General features: G+C 42.2%; 3 protein-coding genes across 3 annotated transcripts; all 3 read right to left on the reverse strand.

Annotated features, from left to right (window-relative positions):
* LOC311584206 (olfactory receptor 6C4-like) lies at nucleotides 1-930 on the reverse strand (the record flags this gene model as incomplete). Its single annotated transcript, XM_084758306.1, has 1 exon — nucleotides 1-930. One exon carries the CDS (start codon nucleotides 928-930, stop codon nucleotides 1-3), a length of 930 nt encoding a protein of 309 aa, XP_084614432.1.
* A 6,560-nt stretch (nucleotides 931-7,490) lies between these two features.
* LOC311584207 (olfactory receptor 6C4-like) lies at nucleotides 7,491-9,209 on the reverse strand (the record flags this gene model as incomplete). The annotated part of the gene is made up of 2 exons (XM_084758307.1): nucleotides 7,491-8,436; nucleotides 9,151-9,209. The coding sequence occupies 2 exons, from the start codon at nucleotides 9,207-9,209 to the stop codon at nucleotides 7,491-7,493; spliced, it is 1,005 nt and encodes a 334-aa protein (XP_084614433.1).
* A 10,327-nt stretch (nucleotides 9,210-19,536) lies between these two features.
* LOC311584208 (olfactory receptor 2AP1) lies at nucleotides 19,537-20,466 on the reverse strand (the record flags this gene model as incomplete). The annotated part of the gene is made up of 1 exon (XM_084758308.1): nucleotides 19,537-20,466. The coding sequence occupies one exon, from the start codon at nucleotides 20,464-20,466 to the stop codon at nucleotides 19,537-19,539; it is 930 nt and encodes a 309-aa protein (XP_084614434.1).
* Between the last annotated feature and the right edge of the window lie 4,475 nt (nucleotides 20,467-24,941).

Below are 24,941 nucleotides of genomic sequence, written 5' to 3' on the forward strand. Positions count from 1 at the left end.
TTATTGAAGATTTACGATTTTCCTGGTGATGCCCTGGAAGCTTTGTTTCACCTGCTTATTCCTTAGAGTGTAAATGAACGGGTTCAGCAAAGGGGCCACTGAGGTGTTGAGCACAGCCACACCCTTATTGAAGGCGACTTCTTGTGTTGCTGAAGGCTTTATGTACATGAAGATGCAGCTCCCATAAGAAAGGGAGATGACAACCATGTGAGAAGAACACGTGGAAAACGCCTTCTTTCTCTGCTGTGCAGAAGGGATTTTCAGAATGGTCCTGATGATGCGTGTGTAGGAGAGGACCACCAGCGCCAAGGTGACTATCAAGGTCACGACTGCCAAGATGAAGTCAAAGAGCTCCAGCATCCTTGTGTCTGAACAAGCTATTTCCATGAGGGGCCCATAGTCACAGTAGTAATGATTGAGCACATTGGACGCACAGAAGTCCAGTTGACTGGTGAAAATGATTGGGAATAAGATGATGAGGAACCCACTCATCCAAGAGCAGAGGACCAGCAAGGTGCAGACCCTGTTGCTCATGATGGTGGTGTAGTGCAGGGGCTTGCAGATGGCCACATAGCGGTCATAGGACATGGCCGTCAGAAGGTAAAACTCGGTGGCTCCAAATAAAATGGCGAAGAAGTACTGAGTGAAGCATCCGGCAAAGCTGATGGTCTTAACTCCTGTGGAGATGCTGAAGAGTATCCGAGGAGTGAAAGTGGACGTGAAGGAGATCTCAAGGAAGGAGAAGTTCCTGAGGAAGAAGTACATGGGTGTCTGGAGGTGGGAATCCAGCAGCGTGAGGATGATGATGGTCAGGTTCCCCACAATACTGAATAAGTATGTGATGAGGAGAAACAGGAAAACACAGGTTTGAAGCTCTGGGGCATCTGTGAGTCCCAGAAGAATGAATTCAGTCAGAGTCTGGTTTCTCATTACCGACTTCTTTTGTACTCTGTGAATCTGAGAAAGGGAGAAATGAGTGATGAAGGCGAACAGAGCTTAGCACGACAGGGAGGAGGCCTCACGGTTCCACTGAAATTTCTTTTCAGGAAGTTCATCTGTTCTGCGGGATCCAAACACAATACCTGCTGGTTTCAAATGGTTCCTTCACAAAGTCTCTCTTAAAATGCGCTTCCTATGGCTTTGCACGGCCAGTGCATGGCAGTGCCATGGCCAGTAGGCTTCCGGAGTGCATCCTTTTAGATTTTTAACATTTTGGCTTATTCTTACTTCAAATCTTGTAGGATGTAGTAGGCACACACTATCTTTCCCCAGCCTTACTGCCTTTGTTTTTGGTTTTTTTTTTTCAAGACAGGGTTTCTCAATATAGCCCCGGCCATCCTGAACTCACTTCATAGACTAGGCTGGCTTTGAACTCACAGAGGTCTGTCTGACTCTGCCTCCCGGAGTGATGGGACTACCAGCATGCGCCACTGTGCCTGGCTAGCCTTACTGTGCTGGTGGCTCATTTTACTCTTGTCATCCCCAACACATTTGGCACCTGCTTTATTCTGGTTTCCCATTGCTAACAACCCACAACTTGCCAGTGCAGGACGAAGCCTCTCTCTCTCTTTTTTTTTTTCAAGTATTTTATTTTCTTTGTGCCTAGGACAGAGCTAAAAAAAAAAGCTTTCAAATACTGAATTATGTACGAATCTCCTATTTATTTTTTATTTTTTACTCTAATGGTATTATAATGCAAGATTGTCAATATTTTTAGGAAGGGTTTCCTGGATTATTTTAACTGTGTATCTCAGCCTGGGCTCTCTCACATGCTCTTTCAGTGTTGGCTAAGTGTTAGAGGAGACTTTGGGAAGGTTTTCTCGTGGGAGTTGGGTTTCTGAAACACTCTTTGTTCATTAGCATTCAGCTGTTGGAGAATTTCACTATTTCATCTTTCAAAGCTTCATCTAGGTGGTGGTGGTGCACACCTTTAATCCCAGCATGAGGGAGGCAGAGGCAGGTGGATCTCTGTGAGTTTGACACCAGCCTGGTCTATAAAGGAAGTTCCAGGACACTCAAGGCTATAGAGAAAAATCCTGTCTTGAAAAACACAAAGCCAAAGGAAACCAAAAATAAAAAATCAAACCCCCCAAACCACTTCTACCACTACCACCACCACCACAAAACTCCCCAAACCTTATCTAATCACGCATGGGCATCCACAGATCATTGTGCAAATATTTCCATTTCGTCATTGTAATAATGAAATGTTTCAAGCGGTAAAATGCTAGTAGTCAAATGACAAAATTATGATAGTGTCTGTTGTGGAATAATATGGGGGATTTATATTTTATGACTTAGATATGACTAAAATATATCATTAAAATAGACAGGTTGCTCCCTTAGGCACAATGTGATTTTTCTCTCGGTGTATGCAGACTACTGTCTACAAGAGTCCCATATACAGGGGGAGGAAGTCCCCCTCAGGCACAGTCATGGGCCGGGGAGTAAGGGGAAAATGGGAGGGAGGGAGGAATGGGAGGATACAAGGGATGGGATAACCATTGAGATGTAACAAGAATAAATTAATCATAAAAAAAACAATTGAGATGTAATCTGAATAAATTAATAAAAACAACAACAAGAACCAGCGCGCGCGCGTGCGCACACACACACACACACACACACACACACACACACACACACACACACATATACACACAGAATCCCAATGGCCAGGGATAATTGTGTATAAAGGATGGAAGGTTTGTCTGTCAATAAAGAGTCACGTTCATGTCAAAACAAGCCAAAGTGTGTTTTTTAATAACACAAGTTGCAGAAAGGGCAGTAGACATTCCCATTCAGATGGCCCCACAATTTCCATATAGGGGGAGCCCAGGGGGAGGGGGGACTTACTCACTTTTTGACACAGGGAAGGTCTAAGGGGTTTGACCTCTGGGTGTTTTCTAATACTGACCTGTGCCCTGATTTCTCATAAAGCACAGATGCAGGCTTCTGGATGCTTGGTGCTGAGTCAGAACACACAGGTCAGATGTGGATGGAACACAGTGGGAAGTTCTTGTTGTGATATAATCTGCACCTGCATCTCTCACCAGGCACAGATGTAGCAACAGGAACAGCCGACCCTGGGCAGTCTCACTGCTTGCGTTTTGTCTGAAGGGCGGCCTTGGACTTCCTTCCAACTTTGTATCAGACTCAGTAACGCACTTTTTGTTTAATTTGCTCAGTGGAGACACTGGAAGAGAACTGAGTGCCTTGAGACTCAGGCCCAGGAAATGCTAATTAGGCCCCTCTAAAGACTAGTACTGGGAATTAGGTTTGCAGGTGGCTAGGGAAGATGCTTCAAATGGACCCACGAGAAAGCCCCACCGTGATGGAGTCAGAGTAATGGCCTTGTGGGAACCGAAGCAAGAACTGGGAAACGTGAAGGGCTTAGCTCATGGCTCTCTAAAGGGACAGAACTGGTGTGTGCCTGCGTGTGCGCATGTGTGAGCGTGTACATGTGTGTGTGCCTGCGTGTGTGCATGTGTGTGTGCCTGCGTGTGTGTGTGTGTGCCTGCATGTGTGTGTGTGTGCCTACATGTGTGTGTGTGTGCCTGCATGTGTGTGTGTGTGCCTGTGTGTGTGCATGTGTGAGCACGTGCATGTGTGTGTGCCTGCGTGTGTCTGTGTGTGTGTGCCTGCATGTGTGCATGTGTGAGCATATGCATGTGTGTGTGCCTCCATGTGTCTGTGTGTGTGTGCCTGCGTGTGTGTGTGTGTGTGTGTGCCTGCATGTGTGTGTGTGTGCCTGCATGTGTGTGTGTGCCTCCATGTGTCTGTGTGTGTGTGCCTGCCTGTGTGCATGTGTGAGCACGTGCATGTGTGTGTGTGTGCCTGCATGTGTCTGTGTGTGTGTGCCTGCATGTGTGTGTGTGTGTGTGTGTGTCTGCATGTGTGTGTGTGTGTGCCTGTATGTGTGTGTGCGCACACACATGTGCAAGTGCGTGTACTTTTGAGTGCACATTGGTGCACGTGTATGTGCGCATGTGTATGTATATATGTATATAGTTCACACATACACATAGAGTGGATTTATTAGAGTGGTTCACAGGCTGTGGTTGGGCTAGCAATGGCTACTGCCCAACAGAAAGGCCAAGAACCCTGTAGTTCTTCATTCCATGAGGCTTAATGTCTCAGCTGGTCTTCTGTCTTCCCTGGGGTCTCGAAGAAATTGGTGCTTTAAATTTTTTCCCTTTTATTCAACATAAATTATTTTCTCATACAATATAAGCTGAATACAGTTTCCTTTCCCTCTACTCCTTTCCATTCCTCCCTGCCTCCTCTCCTGCCTGGATCCACACCCTTTCTGTCTTTCATTAGAAAAGAACAGGCTATGCTGTGTTCGGCTGATGTCTCTGGAAGATCTGCCCTTTGCTGAGGGGAGGGGAAGGGGGATGGACTTGGGGGAGGGGAAGGGGGGATGGACTCGGGGGAGGGGAAGGAGAGGAAACTGGACTTGGGATGTAATATATGAGAGAAGAATAAAAAAGAAAAAAAGAAAAAGGAACAGGTTTCTAAAAGATAACAACAAAACATAACAAAATAAAATATAACATACACTTTACATGTTATTTGGGAGCTTTACATATCTGTACACTACATTCTTGTATGTGTACTGTGAAATCACCCAAATGGACCACCACATGGTGGTTTGCTGGGGATCAGACTGCCAAACCTGTCTCTCAAGCCTGTCTCTCAAGCCTGTCTCTCAGGTCTGTCTCTCAAGCCTGTCTCTCAAGCCTGTCTCTCAAGCCTGTCTCTCAAGCCTGTCTCTCAAGCAGGAGCAGGGGTGGAGGAGCAGAGAGAAGAGTAACATGGTGGAAAAGCAAGTGGATTTTGTATTTCAGCAGAGTGGGGTCTTTAAACTTGATATGGATGTTCAGATTGGGAACTAGATACCCTTGCCTGAGGTAATTGACCTTCAGAAAAGGATTAACGGAGGTTCCTGGTGGTTTAAGGGAGGTCTTTAGGCCTCTGTTTGCCCAATAATAATCCTCTCTTGACCTGGTTGAAGTCCTTCTGTTTAGAACATTGTCACCAGCACTGCCATTTTGGAGGGCCATCTGAACTTAACAGTTCTGATCATGTTCACCCTCCAAATTCTTCTGGCCTCAGCCCTCCACAGTCCCCTCCCAACTCCATGACCTTCCTGTCCTTTTTTATAATGCACTGAGATCCATCAGTGTTGGCTACATGCACATGAATGTGGCGGCCATCCAGGAGGTCATGGTCATCCTACTGGGGCCTACAACCCTGAAGAAAACCAACTTTCCCTCCCAGCAGCCACAATTGCTATATATATAATTTTTTATTTCTTTTAAAAAGAACCTGATAAAACACTAGGCTTTCCTAGATATCCTTGTCCCTGCCTCCAGCCCTCTGCTGCCTTACTTTAACATTCTCCACCTCACTTAGCATTCATCCGGTAGTCTCCTTCCTTCCTTCCTTCCTTCCTTCCTTCCTTCCTTCCTTCCTTCTTTAGACCTTGTGTGTTCTGCTGCCCCCACTCCCTATGCGCGTCACGTCACTCCGATGATCATCTTCCAGTGACCGACTTCCACAGAGGCTCTGGGCTAAACACTAAGGGCTAAGGATTTGAAGACATAAGAGAAGGGTTCAGTTTATCTTTCTGGGTCTGGGTCACAGCACTCTGTTTAGTTTTTCTAGCTCCACCCACTGAACTGTAAATTCTGTACTTTAATGCTGACAGCCACTAAATGACCATCTGGAGACGCAGAATGAGAGGTTTGACTTACAATGGCCTCCAGGGGGCTTTACTCTCACATCCATCTCTGGGTTGTAGAGAATTGTCTATGGGTGCGGGACCAGTGGATGCCTGGACTTTTGCCCTCTCTCCTAATTCCCAGTGTTTGGCCACAGGAAGTCTCTCTGTGACCATTTTTAGTATAGAAGGTGCAAAACTTCTGCAAGTGCCTGAGGACCATATATATTTGTTCCCTGACCTCCTCCCTGGACTTTTAGTTTCTTGTCATTGCTTCAGATCCTGGTGTGTCAGGCTCTGGGATACACAGCTCAGCTGGAACCCTGAGTGGCCATGGTTCTCAGTTGCTGAGTGTCGTGGTTTGTCCTCAGGACACTTACCAATGTCTCTAGATGCCTCTGTACACCTGACAAGAGCATAAACGTTTAGACTGTCACAACAAGGATGTATAGTTACACGTTTGACCACCAGGTTCAGGATTAGGGGCTAAAGTGATGTAAAGAGCCTAATACTGTGTCTGTTGGAAATAGTTCACATCTATGGTTGTCCGTGTTATTTGTATCCTTCCCCACTATGTAGATCAAGCGGGTCTTGAACCTATAGAGATCCACCTGCTACTGCCTGCTGTGTGTTGGGATTAAGAGTGTGCTACTGTTTTCAGCTAGTTTTACATTTAAACATAGGCATCCTTAGGCCTAATGGGACAAAGCGAAGGTACAGACAGATCTGACATCCCTTAGCTTTTCAGGTGCACCTGAAAGAAACTCAGGGCTAGTGGGATGTCTCAGAGGATAAAGGCACTTTATGCCAAGCTCCATGACTTCTTCCCCATCCCTGGGACTCACTTTGGTGTTTACATGTTCTCTGTGACATGTGTGGGTTTCCTTCCCAACACACACACACACACACACACACACACACACACACACACACACACACGGGTCGATATAGAATGTGAATAAATAATATGTAATAGAATAAATATTTTAAAGTAAAAATAAGCAAATAACTAATATTTGAAACTACTGCATAAGATTTTTCTATTTTATTGGAAATACTGTTCATAATTGAACATAAATGATGTGTTGTTAATACAAAAGACTAAGAACTAATTTTTTACGTTTATCATTTTGTGTGTACGTATGGCATGCGGTGTGTCTGTACATATGTGTGTAGTGTACATGTGTGTATATATGTGTGTGTGTATGCGCATGTGTAACATCTTATGAGTGGAAGTCTCAGAACACTTTGCAGGAGTCAATTCTTCTACTCTGTTAGTACCAGGTGTGGAGCGCAGATTGTCAGGCAAGTGCCTTTAGCCACTGAGCCATCTTGCTGGCCCTCAAACTGAGAACCTATTAAGCTACATTATACTTAAAGTGCTGTGGCAATCATATTCTACAGCAAATAATGCATTTCTTGTTTAAATAATTATATTGTGAGGGACATAAGGAGAACACTATTCACTTGTGAAAATATTTTTTAAAATCTTGCACAATAATCACTGGTAAGTCTAAAATGTAATGTTGAAATGTCTTTGTGAGTAAGGGGAAAATGGGAGGGAGGGAGGAATGGCAGGATACAAGGGATGGGATAACCATTGAGATTCATGTAATATGAATAAATTAATAAAAAAGAAATGTCTTTGTGGTTCATTCATCTGAGACGATGTCTTAACTAGGAGCAGAGGCTGGCCTTGAGTTTTCTTGGGCAGAGACTTGATGACTATTGTCCAGAATTCCCCTTTAATCTGAGTTCACCTAATTTATTGAAGATTTACGATTTTCCTGGTGATGCCCTGGAAGCTTTGTTTCACCTGCTTATTCCTTAGAGTGTAAATGAACGGGTTCAGCAAAGGGGCCACTGAGGTGTTGAGCACAGCTACACCCTTATTGAAGGCGACTTCTTGTGTTGCTGAAGGCTTTATGTACATGAAGATGCAGCTCCCATAAGAAAGGGAGATGACAACCATGTGAGAAGAACACGTGGAAAACGCCTTCTTTCTCTGCTGTGCAGAAGGGATTTTCAGAATAGTCCTGATGATGCGTGTGTAGGAGAGGACCACCAGCGTCAAGGTGACTATCAAGGTCACGACTGCCAAGATGAAGTCAAAGAGCTCCAGCATCCTTGTGTCTGAACAAGCTATTTCCATGAGGGGCCCATAGTCACAGTAGTAATGATTGAGCACATTGGACGCACAGAAGTCCAGTTGACTGGTGAAAATGATTGGGAATAAGATGATGAGGAACCCACTCATCCAAGAGCAGAGGACCAGCAGGGTGCAGACCCTGTTGCTCATGATGGTGGTGTAGTGCAGGGGCTTGCAGATGGCCACATAGCGATCGTAGGACATGGCGGCCAGAAGGTAAAACTCGGTGGCTCCGAGGAAGATGGCGAAGAAGTACTGAGTGAAGCATCCGGCAAAGCTGATGGTCTTAACTCCTGTGGAGATGCTGAAGAGTATCCGAGGAGTGAAAGTGGACGTGAAGGAGATCTCAAGGAAGGAGAAGTTCCTGAGGAAGAAGTACATGGGTGTCTGGAGGTGGGAATCCAGCAGCGTGAGGATGATGATGGTCAGGTTCCCCACAATACTGAATAAGTATGTGATGAGGAGAAACAGGAAAACACAGGTTTGAAGCTCTGGGGCATCTGTGAGTCCCAGAAGAATGAATTCAGTCAGAGTCTGGTTTTTAGTTTCCAACACTGGCTGCCTGTCAATACACAGAGGAGCTAAGTCAGTGGTAGGAGAGAAATTCAGAATATTTAAGATAGGTCATTTTTTCCCCCCTGAGGAATTGCAGCGAGCTTCTCTCCCTCAGGCTCTAGTAATCACATTGCTACCCTGGGAGTTATTCTATGGTGCTTTAAGAAAATGGCTATATGCTTTCCTCCTAAACAAATACCCAAATTATTTAGTTTTAAATTTTCATTTGAGCAAGCCTCTACTTAAAAACAATTAAGTAAAAAAGTTCTACGATTTCACTCCTGTGTATAATGCATTCTGGTGACTGTCTCTCTCACGCCCTCCTTTACATCCCTCCCACCTTAGCAATCACAGTTTTTCCTGACCTGTTAGTTTCTCATGACTTTTGGCTTTATCTCGTGAGGGATCCGTTTGGTTTAACCAGGGCTATTTGCGTGATGTTGGATTAGTATTATCCATTGGAGCCTGGTGAGGTCACCAGTGCATACACAGCTGACGGATCCCTGCACTTTTGATTTTTTTTTTATTATGCCAATTAATTCTGCAGTGATGCCTTGCTTACCTTACTCGCTTGGCTTCAGGGGTGGGGGGAGAAATGGGGGTTAACTCAGAATTGAAGAACCTTGTAGGAGGCAAACAATGCCATTAAAATTATAGCAGCTGAAGAGGCCCACCTTCCATTGGAGTTTTGGAATTTGTGGTCCATCATTGCCAGCATCACCGTCCTTCCTGCTTATCGGCTTCTGCGGTCTTCTTCTTGCCAGGTCCCACTTCTTCCATCCTATTTGGTATCAGCAGAAGAACAGACGAAGCATCCCCTGTTAGATTTCTGTGCTGGCGTCTCTTCCGTACTTATATCTACTGCTAAGTATGTGATTTTATTGTGGTTAGAAAACAAAACTTCAAGGCAGAAGGTGCAGACCTCATTTAAGAGTTTCTGATAACAGCCTTAGGCAGATGGGGGCGCTATTTGCATTCTACCTTGAGAGCTTCAGGAGTAGGTTCCTGGGTGTTTGTGGGACTATTATAAGAGCCCCATTTACTTGGCTTTTCCTAGAGTCTTCTCCATAGCTTCAAGGTTCTCAGTTCCTCATCAAAGATATGTCCACTAGATAACACACCAATATTAATCAACAATATAACTTATTGACACATCCTTCCTCATTTACCATTTTTCTTTAAGATATTTCTGCTAGAGACTCATGAGTAAGATGATGCATAGACGCTGCTTCTGTGTGACCCAGTGAAGGAAAAGCATCAAAATAACAAAGACAATAGACTCTGAAGCAGAAAAGGAAGAGCTTTGGCAGTTGGGCACAGTAGTGATAGGGTTCCCAAAATGTGCAGAGAGCAAGACTGTCAATGCACAGGGAAGGCCCCACTGCGTGAACGAAGCTCCATCCTGGAGGCTTCATGGCAGTGGGCAGGGGTAGGGGAGCAGATCCTCATCTGAAAGGTCAGTCAGATAGGCCCCGATGGAAATACTCTGACAGTCCTGACCACAGGATTGTTCAAAGCTCTCAGCAGCCTCCATTCCAGCTGTAAAGTCTGGTGGGACGATAATTACTCTGGCATGTGGGTCATCAGTGGGGAGGGACCCCATTTAGCCATTCTGTACGATTTAGAGGGCAGTGGAAGAATAGATAAAACCTATTACTTAGATGTCCAAGAGCCGTCACCAGAATCATCACCAGAAACGAGAGAATCTGAATTTAACCTGCCAGGGCCTCAGAGCGAGACACAGACTGAGGAGGCAAGGAGGGTCAGGGTGCTGACAGATTGCAGGCGGCTGGGCTCAGACAGTGAGGTGAATAGCCCCACCCTCAGGGTGGGAGCAGACCAGGAGTTTGGCAGCCCCAAGTCTGAGCTGAGCAGCCGAGCAGCTTCTGGAGCCACCTACCTGCCCTTCGCTCCTGTAGAGGCTCCAAACCCTGAGGCTCCAGAGGACCATCTGACGGCTAGACAAAGGCAGGCAGGCTCTTCACTCGTGCGTGCGGGTCTCTGTATGTTGGCTGCTTCTCACGATCCCAACACAATTAAAGGCACCTGGACTAAACACAGATGAAAGAGAGAACCCAGAGGCCATTTTTAAAGGATTAATGAAGCTATAGATGCATTCAAATATAAACCAATTAACAAAGGAAAGAGAGCGATTCAGAACCTAGGCAAGAAAGCTACCAACATGAAAGAAAACCCAGAGTCAATTTTTTAAAGGATCAATGACAATGTAGATGCATTCAAATATAAACCAATTAACAAAGCAAAGAGGTCGATTCAGAACCTAGGCAAGAAAGCTACCAACGTGAAAGAAAAGGTCAATAATTTGGAGGCGATATTCAACAGCACAGAGGAGAAATTGAACAAGGAAACTGAGACACAGAGAAAGAACTAAACAGAAATTTTAGAAATGAAAGAATCAATCAAATAAAAACCATAGCAGAAAGCCTTAAGAAAAGATAATTTTGGAAGAATGAATTTCAAGGTCAGAGGACGAAGTTGAGATGATAATGTAGTCAGACATATATAAAGAGAAAAAGATCAATAAATGTGATTTAAACTTCCAAGAAGTCTCGGACATTCAAGAGCCCAAAGCTAAGTGTCCATTGATATGGAAGATGGAGCTGATACAAAGTCTGAAGGCATCTTATTTAATGAAATTATAGTAGAAAAATTTAAACCTAGAGAAAAAATAGACATCTAAATGCAGAGAGCATTTAGAACCTTAAACAGACATGACCAGAGAAGACCCTTCCCACAGCATATCATGGAGAAAATGCCAACAGTTAAAAAGCAAAGAAACAGTGCCACAGGCTGTAAGAGACAGAAGTCCAACTTACACATACAGGCAGAAAAAAATAGAGCAGCATCAGCCCTCTTATTCTAAAAGCTGGAAAACATAGAACGATGCATACTCAGAAGAAATTCTGTCTGAAAATTGATGGCTCAACAAGGATATTTCAAGACAAACACAAGTTAAAGCAATTCACGGAGACCAGGAGGGCACTGCAGACATTTCCAAAGGGGCATCACAGTGGAATAAAGAGAGCTTAATTTATGAGGACACAGGAAATAACACAGTGTGTGAGAGGAACAGATGAACAGAGGAGACACGGGAAAACAATCAGTTCCGTCCAACACAACATTGGAAATTGGCTAGCAAGACAGTGTATAGAAAGCTTATTTTGTTGTGGAATTATCCCTTGTGTTTAGTTTTTAGGACACAAGTCATCTGCTGGTGAAGGAAAGAGATCACATGATCTCAGGAGGGGCTTTCAGGAACTGCTTTACATTGTCCCCACTGACAGGGAAGTGCTTGTCATGCCTAGGGCTTCCTTTCAGACTCACTCAGCCTCCTGCATGGGCGTTGTCCCTTTCCTTCTCAGTGTCAGCAGGGTCAGGAAAGGTACTGGCCATTTTACTCTTTTCCAGAAAGGTCAGTGTTCTACCCGGAAGCCTCAAATATCAGGAACCTTTTGTGTTTTATATCGTTTGGATTTTTAAGGTCATTGTAATAAGGAAATGCAATAATGTCATATGATCCACTCCTGAGCACACCTTCCATTTTAGGGACTTATCTTTTTGCTGTCCCCAAGAATGTACAAATAATAAGACATATGGAACAAGTCCAATCTTCTAGAAGTTTCATGCCCTGGTATCTCCTGGTGGTAATTAATACTAATACTAATACTAATACTAATAATAAGTTTCATGTATCATGTGAAACACTATGTATACATTCCATATAATTCTGCATCCGTAATTTTACAAAGATACTTGTTTTGGATTTGTAAATAATCAAAGTTGAGAAAAAAAATTGAGCCAGAGCCTTGCAGCATATCCCAGTTGTCCTTAATTGCCCTATTACTCCTGCATCGGTCTCCCACGAAGCTAAGTACTGGGTTTACAGGTTTGCACCGTCATGCCTGGCTAAAAGTAGGAAACAATTTGAACTCCTATCAGTGTAACACCTTTGCTATATCTGAATTACAAAATGCTATAAAGCAATAAAAAAATGAATGGAAAACATTTATCTGAACTAAAGTGGAGAGACGTGTTTGGTACACTGCCATGGACATAGTCACACAGATCTGAAAGCAGAAATCACTGACGGCAGTCACTTTTGTTTCATATCTGTCGTTGTTTCAATGTTGTAAAACAAGCATGTGCTTTAATAAGAAGTGCAAATCCGTGATTTAACACCACAAAAGGTAATATTAGCATATCTATAAACAGACACTATACATACCTTTGGCTTGTAGGACAGATTTTGTGTTTTTCTAACCATGGGATGCCTTGAGAAACACCATGACTTGGGAGCCAGGGATGGATTAACCTGCCTGCTTCTCCGTCATTGTTTTTTTAATTAAATAATTTTCACAATTCACAAATTTAAGAAGATTCAATAGGAAAAGCCCACTCAACTTTCTATGTATCAATTTAGCATTCGTTTGTCATTTCTTTTCATCTTAACTTAAACGTATTAATTTACTGACACCTGGCCACCAAGCATGTCTCTGAAGTGAGACTTACTTGTTATAAATAATATTAGTAAAAACCCCTCAAAGCATTATATCTTTGAAGCCCCCTTTTCTCTGTTCTAGTTGGTCTGAGTCTGGTCGTGTGTTTCCTCTCTGATTAGTAGACTTGAGCATCTTTAGTGCAGTAGTCTTATTAATATGCTTGCTTGTTTGAAACAGGATCTTGCTGTTTTGCTGGCTAGCTTGAACTCAAGCGACCTTGTCTCAGCCCTCTGAACAACTCAGACAATACAGGCATTTCACTAGAGCTCATCTCTAAAGCACATTTAAACTGCTTAATTCAGAGGAGACCTCAGCCGTGTCAGCTGGGGAAAGACATGGCAAATCCCAGGAGATCCACATCTAGAGTGAATTCTATTTGCCAAGAACTTTTACCTTGAACTTTTAATAGGAGAGTGGGGAAGAAATTCAAAGGGGCCCCGAGGAATCTAACAGGAAGACACCGGCAGATAAGGGAAGAGGCGTCATTTTCTTTAATAGTGTAGCCTGACAGAGATGTTCACGTTACCGCAAATAATTCTTACGCATGTTCGTGCATGAAGGCCATGTTCACACATGAAACCCTAATTAGCCCAGTGGGACAGCAGGGACAGTGAGAACCCTGAGACTCTAGTAGTGGTTGTGTGGAGATCAAGTTTCCCAGAGGAAATGGCACTCACCTGATAATCACTGGGCGCTTGCACTCCTTCCTGACGGAGGCCAAGACACTCCGTACACCAAGCTTGGCTGATGAGGAATTTGACTCCCCAGTGTTATCCTTGGATGATCTCTCATTGGCTACCCCAGATGTGGTTTGCCACTTGGATGACCTGGCAGACCTCTTGTCCTCTCACAGGACAGAAGTTTTTCAGGCCAATGTGGGGTTCAGACATTGGCTGTACCTGGGGCATGACTCAAGACTCTACGGAGGAGGGTGGCCATCTTCTTCCTGAGTTGGGCCTTGACTATGGTAAGGGGCAAGGCAGTGGCAGGCTTATCAGTGCTCATAGGAATAATCAAGATTTGATTGAAAAATGAAAAAAAAATCCTACTTAAATTCAGTGGGAGGAAAAAAAAAAAAGAAGACAAATAAACTAAACCAGACCAATCAACCAACTAAACAACAAAACCCACACACAAGGAAGTGGGAGGAAGATTCACTGGGAAGAAGCATGCTTTCAGTGTTGAGAGAGAGCAGTGGAGTAAAATGACCAAAGTTCATTATATACGTGTATGAAATGATAAAAAAAATAAATTAACAAAGTACAAAAGCCTTAAGGAGATGACAGCAACAGTAATGGGCCTGGAGAGTAATAGGGCCTGGAGAGATGGCTCAGCGGTTAAGAGCACTGGCTGCTCTTCCAGAGGTCCTGAGTTCAATTCCCAGCAACCACATGGTGGCTCACAACCATCTATAATGTGATCTGATGCCCTCTTCTGGCCTGCAGAGGTACAAGCAGGCAGAGCACTGTATACATAATAAAAAAATAAATCTTAAAAAAAAAAATAACAGGAAATAGAAAACAAGATGTTTCCTGAGCAGTTTACTGTGTGCTGGGCATAATGATTTTGCTTTCTCTTGCTGTGGCAATCTCACACACTGGTCAAAGATCATGAGTGACTGGCAGGTTGTAGCACATCATCCTGAAGTTCTTCTTTTCTAACAGTATTTGTACCTTGGTAATTGTCTTGTGATGGGAGATTGACGATCCCATGTCTTTCCTATGTAAGATTTGACTGTCCTTCCGTGTACTTAAGAACATTCTTGCTCAATCATTTTAACATGTAAAAAAATCCATGCAGCCTCAGTCTCTAGATTTCCACATGGAAATAATTGCCATGTGACTCTCCTAACACCAATTAAATGTTCCGTTGACAAAAGGGTTTTCAGATTTGCTGATGGAGAGGCACACGGTCTTGGAGAAGTCAGTGCTTGTCTTTGGCCAAGGGCTTGTGTGTAAGAGAAAATTCAGCTTCCATTTGCTGAGAAAAATTGTGGTTTGAGGCTACTTACAGACAACCAATCTGCTTTTAGCTCGTGATCAAGCTTTCTTCCCAACTCCCACTTGACTTTAGACAAGGGAATCTAATGGATACATGTGCCAATCATAAATATTTGAGAAAGCTAATGTGATACCGAATTATAGTGTACAGAAATCTTTAGAGAGACATACTTCTGAGACATCAGTGGAAGGCAACGACATATACACTATGACAGTAGCAATAAGAAATTAGAGAGGAAACAATGATAAAACAAGAACAGCACTATAGCGATGAAATGCTTGAGCTGGTTACTACAGAGCTTTTGCCAGCATTTATTTGGGGGTGATTCTTGACCCAGGAGGCTAGAAAGAGGCTGTTTTATGGTAGACATTGTGGGTCGGACCCTCTAAACTCACACTTCTTTTTGAGAAAACCAGAGACTAATGAACTAGACCAGAGAAACATGCACCAGGCACAGACGGGAGGTCAGCTTCATTAATTATGATCTCTTTCTTGGGAATTTAGAGTTAGACTGGAAAACTGTGTGTGGTCAAGATACACATCACCCCACAGTAAACAGGCAGGAAATAGTATTCAAAACAAGTGGAACTGAAAACCAAGCACTGGTAGATAGTTTAACATCTGGCAAAGTAGACTTCAAGCTAAAAACAGAAGACACAAAGAAGGTCACTTTATTATTAACAGTTTTAAACATAGCCACCCCAATACAGGCACATCCATCTTCATGCTACAAACACTACCTGATGTCAAACCAGGAATTGACCACAACACAGTGATTGTAACACAGTGATTGTGGGTGACTTCAATACCCCATTTTCACCAGTAGATAGGTCATCTGGACAATACATAAATGACTATAAACATTGGACTTAAATGCCCTTGTAAATCAAATGTATTTAGCAAGTATCTATAGAACATTCCACCTACTACAGACTACAAATAAACAGCCCATGGAACGTTCTCAAAATTGCTCAAATATTAGTATACAAACTAAATCTCAACAGATATGAAAGAGTTAAAGTGTTCTGACTACAGTTAAATAAAGCTGGTTATTAATGTCAGCAGAAAGCATACAAACTCATTGAGAAAAAGAACACAATGGAGACAGGATGGAACACAATTAAGGCAGCCCGAGGAGGAAAGGCTACAGTAATGAGAGCTACAAAAATTCAAGTTATTTAAAACAAATAAATGATACATGTTATGGTTTTGGAAAACAAGAACAAACCAAACTCTAAAACAGTAGATGTGAAGAAATCATCAAAAGCAGGGCAGAAATGAACAAAACAGAAGTGAAAGAGAAAGAAAGAAGGAGTGGAAAAAAAAAAGAAACAAATTACTCAAGGAACCAATCATTTGAAAAGATAAACATGCTGAATGGAAAAACACTAGTTAGTAAACTAAAATTAAAATGCAACTTTAAAAACAAAGAGTTCTGAGTGCCAAGCAGTTAGGTGGTGCACATACATACAGGCAGCGAAACACTCATAAAATCAAACAAGTAAATCTAAAAATCATGAGGTAACACAACGGTAAAAACAGCATTAGGTTTTTCAGTTGGATGATAATATTGGCCCGAGAAAACAAAAGTCATATATTCAGAATAAGTCAATGTCAGTAAAGACAATTCCTGACCTTGTAGTCAGTTTAGGGATCTTGGCTCAGTTAAAACTGGATCCTTGCCTTTGACAAAGGAAGAATTTCAGGAGTAGCCAGTATGAGGCTGAGTTGTCATTTATTAAAAGATATTTAAATATAGATTTTTAAACACGAGGGTTAAGAAAAAGAGATGTGGTCAGGAAGAAAGAAGATACACCTGAGGGCACGGCTTCTCTAATAAGGCCCTGTTCTAGACTGATGACACAGCTCTCAGGCGTGGGTGAGTGTAATAAGAGACACTGTCGTATTACGTGTTCATAGCAGTCACCAGATAGATGCCAGGCCGTAAAGATGGGTGATCCAGGTAGACACAGTCTTGGTTCATTAGGTTTCTGATGATGCTACACAGTGAACACATAAGTATTTGGAAGAAGCCAGATCTGTGATACCAGGAACTCCACAGACGGGAGGTCAGAAAAGTTGCAGCAAATGTCTGTGTAGAAAGAATAACACTATGGGAACATATGAAAAACTCTAGGATTTGGGCTGGAGAGATGGTTCAGAGGTTAAGCGCACCGACTGCTCTTCCTGAGGTCCTGAGTTCAGTTCCCAGCAACCACATGGTGCCCTTGACCATCTATAATGTGATCTGATGCCCTCTTCTGGCCTGTAGGTGTACATGAAGATAGCACTGTATACATAATAAATAAATAAATAAATAAACAAACAAATAAATAATCTTTAAAAAAAAGAAAGAAAAAAGAAAAACTCTAGGATTTCTCTGCGTCTTTGTTTTGCATAGAATTGTTCACTATAAATGGAATTCAATAGCTATTTCAATGAATTCCTGATCCAGTCACAATTGATAACCATCTCACTTCCCCCACTGGATGCTTAATGCACACAGCCACTATTCTTAAAAGTTTTGGCAAAGAAAATAAAACAGGGAGCAGCCAGCACCCACTGTTTAGCTCAGGATGGCCCGGGGCTTGGAGTCTTTTTGCAGCTACTTCCTGAGTTCTAGAAATGCAGGCATGGGCCACCATGAGAGAAACATCTTGAGAGAAAGCAAGAACTAAAAGGCGGAGTAATACGAACTTCTGTGTGCGTCACGTTTCTTAAGCACACAGAGAAGGAGGAGCTATACAAACCAAAAGCCAGTAGCACAACACTTAGAAATACTGAGAGAAATGACCGTCAAGCCACTGGGGCGGCTGGATGGTGTGTAGTAATTAGCAGGTGGGCTGTGGCACCAGGCATGTCGGCGTGGACTCTGTGATCACGGACAGGCTCTCTCACCATCTAAGCCTCAGCTTCTCCATTTGTAGAACGGGGTGGAATTTTTCAGACAGATCTAAGACGTCTATATAAAGCACTCCTCGACAATTCATTACTGCCAGAATGTAAATTCTTTAGTGATCAAGCTCTTTACTTTAAATCCTATTTTTGCTTTGATAATTCATTTCTTCATTCGTCAGTCCATCTGGTAATACATTACCCATGACCTCAACAGCTTTTCAGTGGGTCTCTATCATTGTTTGGCATTGAGAATGGACTTGTAATAAGAAAGACTATCTTCGCATTTCCGAGTCTTACAGATCATAAGTGAATACAAACCTTGAATTTATAGCTGTAATTATGTACTGCAAATGAGAAAGCCAAGGAATGGTGGGGATTGCTGTTCATTTTATCCATCTGGGGTTGTTATTTGTTTTTAATCCATCTGTTAATGAAGTTCAGTTTAATCACTTTCTTACGTTTTAGTTCCTACTCACAAGTAACCCGTTGCAGTCTGACTTTTTACTCTAACTCCAATTTCCACCTTTAAAGGTTGCTAGATCAAAAATAAAATTGTGACCGTTTTCCCCATACTTTATGTAACTTACTCTCTGTAGCACTTCTCATTGCCAGCAACTTATGTTCCTTTTTAAGATTTTTATATTGAAAAAAAATTTTTTTTTGGAGATAGGGTTTCTCTTTGTTGTTCTGGCTGTCCTGGAGCTCTCTCTGTAGCCCAGGCTAGCCTCACTCTCAGAGATCTGCCTGCCTCTGCCTCCTGAGTGTCAGGGCTAAACACCATCCTCCAGAGCAACCCACATTTCTTGAGACCTTTCTTTCCAATAATTTCTGCATGTTAATTAGTTAGTTAATTTATTTATTGCCTCACTTTTTAGCTTTGTCTGGCCTGAAACTTATTATGTAGATCAGGCTGGCTTTAAACTTACAGAGATCAGTCTGCCTGTACCTCTTAAGTTCTGGCACTAAACGCCCATGGCACCACACCCAGCTGCTCTCCACATGAATTTCTGTTGCTTTTCTAATTATTCCTTTTTGCCTCTTTTACCTCTTTAAATTTTGGAGGATATTTAGTATTTAAAGTTTGAGTTCTTCTACCAAAGAGTGTTTTTCTTTACAATCTCCTCTGTTTTTTTTTTTTTTTACATAATCTATAATGTAGATTCTGTATGATAGTTATTGCTAAATTCATAGGACTGATCCAGGTTCAGATGACTAAGCACTATGGACATTTGTTTTAAATGAGGATTTAATTTAGTTCAAAGCTAAAACCATAGTTCTCCCATTTTTTCACTTATTGAATTTGCTTTGAGTGAAATTAAATGAAAAAAAAAATTCCAGTTTCTTGGACTGAAATTTTGTGTGCCAATCTGCAATATTCCTTCAATCTTAATTTCTCTTTTCTGTTTTGCTCTTGTCTGTTTCCTGCTTGCCAGGACTCAGGTTAAGTAGCGTTCCTTGTGATGGCGTTTGTTGGTTCTCATTCAGACTGGGTTGCTCAGTTGAGTAACTCAATTGCTTTTCAGGCTTTAAAATTTTAGTCAGGTCTTTATATTAACACTTAGCAGGTTGAGATGTATTTTCAGCTTTCACAGAACTGGGGCTGATCTCTTAATTGGGTGCCTCGTAGGTGTGGAAGAGCTTGGTCTGCAGTAGGGACGAATTCATTACGAGCTCAATCCTTAAATTCTTTAACGATTCACAAGCCTTTTGACTGTATCCTTGAATGCTTGTTTCACCTGTTGGTTCCTCAGGGTATAAATGAAGGGGTTCAGTAAAGGAGCAACTGAAGTAATGAGCAGCGCTACCCCTTTATTGAACGCACCCCCTTCTTTCGCTGACGGCTTAATGTAAATGAAGAAGCAGCTTCCGTAAGAGAGGGAGATAACAATCATGTGAGAAGAACACGTGGAAAAGGCTTTGGTTCTCTGCTGGGCTGAAGGGAGCATTAGAATTGTCTTGATGATGAATGTGTAGGAGAGGGTTACCAGTACCAGTGTCACCACCAGGGTCACAGACGCCACCAGGAAGACGACCTTTTCTATGAGCCTTGTGTCGGAACAGGAGAGCTCTCGCAGAGGCTCAAAGTCACAGAAATAATGGTTTAATCTGTTAGATGCACAAAAGTCCTGCTGACTCATCAATGCGATCGGCGGGATAATGACCATTAACCCGGACAGCCAAGAGCAGAGGACCAGCCGGGTGCAGAGTCTGTTGCTCATGACGGCCAAGTAATGCAGGGGTTTGCATATGGCCACATAGCGATCGTAGGACATAGCAGCCAGAAGATAAAACTCTGTCGCCCCAAGAAAGATGGCAAAGAAATACTGAGTAAAGCAGCCAGCAAAGCTAATACTCTTGTTTCCTGTTGTAATGCTGACTAGGGCCCTGGGAATGAAGATGTTTGTGAAAGAAATTTCTAAGAAGGCGAAGTTCCGGAGAAAGAAATACATGGGGGTGTGAAGGTGGGAGTCCAGCAGGGTGAGGAGGAGGATGGCTAGGTTCCCAATGATGCTGAATAAGTAGGCAAGAAAAAGAAAGGCGAAAACTGCCACCTGAAGTTCAGGGACATCTGTGAGACCTAGAAGGATGAATTCAGTCAATAAAGTTTTATTTTTCATTTTTGAAAGAAAAAAAAAACCCAATAACTGAGTGTCAAGGCGAAAAAGAGTAACAAGGCTGAGGAAGTCAGGGGTGTCTGATAGACCGGAGGAAGCTGCAGAAAACAAAAGGAAGCAAACCATGAGCTTTCCCGGACTGATGGCCCATTTGCTTGATCTAGAGTCCTTCCTATTTCCATTTATAGCCTATGCAATGACCCTTGCATTTCCTCACACGGAACTCTCTCCTGGGCCTGCATAAAATAAATATCTGTCTCACAATACCCAATAAGTGTGTGATCAGTGTGGGTGACTTTTCTTGAGGAAATGTGACCAAACATCTATTCACCTCAGAGGGAATATAGATGATAACAGATTAAAAAAAGAATTACTCTACTCAAGTCTTGCTTGGAGGACTACCACATTGCTTGGGAACATTTGGTGACTCAAAGGCAGCCACGTCTCACATCACACTGCCCATCTGGACATGGTTAACGGCTGATGCAAGCATTGGTCGTTGGAGATGTTCCAGCAGCTTCCAGGCATCTCCTCCGGGCCGTCTCTCCTCCAGCAATTGTTTACTGGTTAACAAGCCCGGGGGCCTCGTGAGTCCAAATCTCTGAGCCTCCAGACCCTTAGCAGCCTCCTCCTTCCTTCTAGCAGGAAATGGCTGTACAACATCAGTTGATTAGTAGATGCCTTGAGGTGTTGCATCATTTCAGAACAGCCATGGATTTACTCTACCAAGCATTGATTTCCTTACTTTCCTTAAGAGAAAGTTTCTATTTATTTTTCTGAGAATTTCACACACTGTGTTTTGATCATAGTCTGTCTTCTACCACAACCATTCCTAGATTTCTCACCTGCGTGCCCATGCAAATTCATGTTTTTTTCCTCTCTCCAAAAAAAAAATCCCAACCATCAAACAAACAAATGTACACACACACATACACACACACACACACACACACACACACACACACACACACACACCATGTTGGCCAACTACTCCTGATTGTGGGGACTGCCCTCGAGTGTGGTTGACATACTCAGTGTCACTGTCTGTCTTTGTGAATTGACAGGTTTTAGTCCAGGCTCCTCTGCTTATGTTTTCATGTAATCTTTCATGTGTGTAGTAATTGCCCACGTTTCTTCTATTTAACTCCTTTAATTTTCTTTTTTCAAATTTCTTATTATAATTTATTCCCGTTACATGCCAATTGTAATCCCCTCGCCTTAATTTTCTTCATGTTAAAAACATACAGCTTTTCAATTTCTATTCAAAATGCCCCAAGACAATGACTGCATCTGTTCATTAGTAGTGAGAGACCTGTGCACTAGCAATAAGTCACCCTGTCATTTCTACATGCTGGGGTCAGTAAGGGTTAGATTTAGAATAACAGACTGTATGCACTCATTCAAATGCATTCACAATCTTTAGGTCTGGAGTTTTACTTTCCTCTAAGGACAAGGAGATTTTATTGACAGTTGAAGAAATTTTTAGCAACTTAATAAGTTTTAAGCCAGGGATTCATTAACTTCTAGATTAGATTTGTTTTCTTTGTTAATATGCTAAATCACATTTAAAACACTTTGTATATGTAGATGTGTGCATTTTTACAGGAAATAACATGAAGCCATGACACTTCTCTACCTGCCTGCCTGCCTGCCTGTCTGCCTGCCTGTCTGTCTCTTTTATTGAGGCAAGGTCTCATGTAGCCTGGGCTGACATAAAACATCAAGGTTACTCTTCAAACTTCTGACTGTTCTGTCTCCACCTCTCAAGTGCTAGGATTACAGTATGTGTCACCACTACCTCATGCACATTTCAGATCTCCTTATTTGTGAGCTCATGTGTTAAAGTGTCACATTATTTGGGAATGTCCTTATTGATTTATTCAGGGTCTTTCTTAGTTATGTTTTTTCTTATGTTTATTGTACTTTTAAAACACGTCCATTTATATTATTACACATAAATAAAATAAACTACATACAGCAGGGAGAACCATGAAACAATCAGGAATTTTATAAATGTTACATTCATAGTGATTTGGCTATTTGTATTTGGCAAACTTGAGTAAACATCTTTCCTGTCTTGGTGAGTCTAAAACTCTGAATGAAAATCAATATCTATCATATCTCATCTCAATTAACTTAAAACATCTATCTAGACCTAAAAACATCTTAACCCCTAAACAACTAGGCTTAATTGTAAGACTAAACTATCTGGTCTTCAACCCCATCAGAGACTTGAGAAGGGATAAAACTTAATTACCTGAGTGAACCAGAAGTGCAGGTTAGCAGTTTCCAAAATGAGAAGATGACAAAGACAGTTTACTGCCTGAAAAGTCACACAAACTCTCTGTAACATTGGAGTATCCTCTTCAACCTTCTGACCCAATATATCTGACAGACATTTGTGAGGTAGGAACTATTGAGGACTTGCTTACCCTGTCTTGTCAGAGTTTGGCCGTTGACTCTGCCTACATCCAAGCTTGCCCATTTTTAGGCAGAATTCTGTCTATGGCAGAAATGAGGACATTTTGCCCAGTGGCTTCTTTGCCATGCCTGAAGCCATCTCCATAAGGAGGTTCTTTGGTGCTCATCATCTTCTTTGAGGTAGGCTGGGTGTTGTCTGGAGTTAACCTATCTTGCTGTCAATGAGTCTTTAGAATAATAAAAAAATCTTTAAATGCCATATTCTGTATGTCTCTGAGGCTTTTGAAGACCTTGTCTAACTATTTTACCTTATGTATCTATAGAATCATATCAGTTAAACCTAGGATGTATATTTTTGTGATAAAAATAGACTAGTAATTGACATGACCATGATATGATCAACTAACAATTAAAATAACACAGTTCAAGCATTTTGAACATAATTAATTATATATTTCATATGTAAATGTAAATACATATAACTTAAAATTTTACAGGACACTTGCTATACATGATATGCATTTTAAATTTTATTTTATTGTACTTAAGTTTAATTTTCAAAGGTTGGTTGCAATTCACTAACTTGATATCATGACCTCTGAGTGGATTGAAGTCCATAGCTGAAATAAAGGATCAAAAAAAGTTACATGTGGGGCTGGAGAGATGGCTCAGAGGTTAAGAGCACTGGCTGTTCTTCCAAAGGTCCTGAGTTCAATTCCCAGCACCCACATGGTGGCTCACAACAATCTAAATCCAATTTCAGGGGATCCAATGTCCTCCCTCCACAACTTCCAAGCACATGTAGGGACACACACACGTAACAACAACAACAGCAACAACAACAACAACAACAACAAGCCACAGAGTGAATACTCTGTTCTTTAGCTACCAACCTGGAATCTTCTGGAGGGGCTGACCATTCACACCTGCGTCTGTTTGAGGCCTCACAATCACAGAGAAGCAAAGTCTCTGAAGCTGGACACATGGGCACATTCTCTTACCTGACCATCCAAAGGCTCACAGTAGGAGTTAAACGCTGAAAGCCCTAAGGGTAGCTCAAAATGATAGACTATGTAGTTAGACAATAATGTAGCTTCTATTGCATCTTCTTCATTTGTTGCTATAACTCAATCAATGACATTCTTGGACTCCTCTTCATAAGAATTGGTCCCTGCTTTCCTGTCTCTTCTCAGTGTGGTAGGGACTTGATAACCTCTGTTCCGTAGTCAGGATGTCCAAACACTTTGAGTTCGCTTCAGCCTATCTTTTAAAAACAGGGTCAATAATTAGTAGGACTTTGAGGAGAAAAGTGTCCCTGGATTTTCCTAGTCCAGAATACAGACAGTAGAATATGAAGCCACCATTAGCTCTATGCTTCACTCAGAGTGGCACAGGTTATGTCTGCAGAACTGAGAACGTGCACCAGGGGATCGGCTGAGTGAAGACGTTCAAGCAGCCCTCGGGGATCCTGGTTTGGAGGACGCTAATGAGTGTTCTTTGTTAATAATGTTGGGGACAAACGTTTACACACAGCGAGGGGAGGAAGTCCATAGGGTCTAGCTTGGGGGTTGGCTGCTGTGTTGCTGAAGGAAGCAAGAGAGCATAAGTTGTGGAGAAGTAAGGTGTCAATTAGATCTTAATTTCCCAGCATACTGTGACAGCTGGTCTTGGCAGATTACATGGAAGGGTTGGAGGTCATGAAGGTCCTGAAAAGCCATAATTTCCAAACCCCACTAGCCTGATCTTCATCAGCCCATGTGTAGACTCTTGCCAAAGACAGTTAACAACAGTTTTCAGTTTTTTTTTGAGGGAACATGCACAAATGAGACGTAAAACAGATAAACACCTCATGCTCAAAGTCAGGTAAGGGTAGAGATGCATATTGATTCACAAGTCATTTGTAAGGAAACACAAATCTGCAGTTTAAGGAAGAGTGGGTCTTAAGATGTGCATATACAATATTTCCACCTAAGCACAACTTCCCAACATTGAATTTATCTGGCTAACCATCCATTCATTAGTAAACACTAGATACTTTCAACACACAGTGTCGTCCA

This window comes from Acomys minous, assembly GCF_964271855.1.
Source record: "Acomys minous genome assembly, chromosome: 15".
Taxonomy (NCBI): Eukaryota; Metazoa; Chordata; class Mammalia; order Rodentia; family Muridae; genus Acomys; species Acomys minous.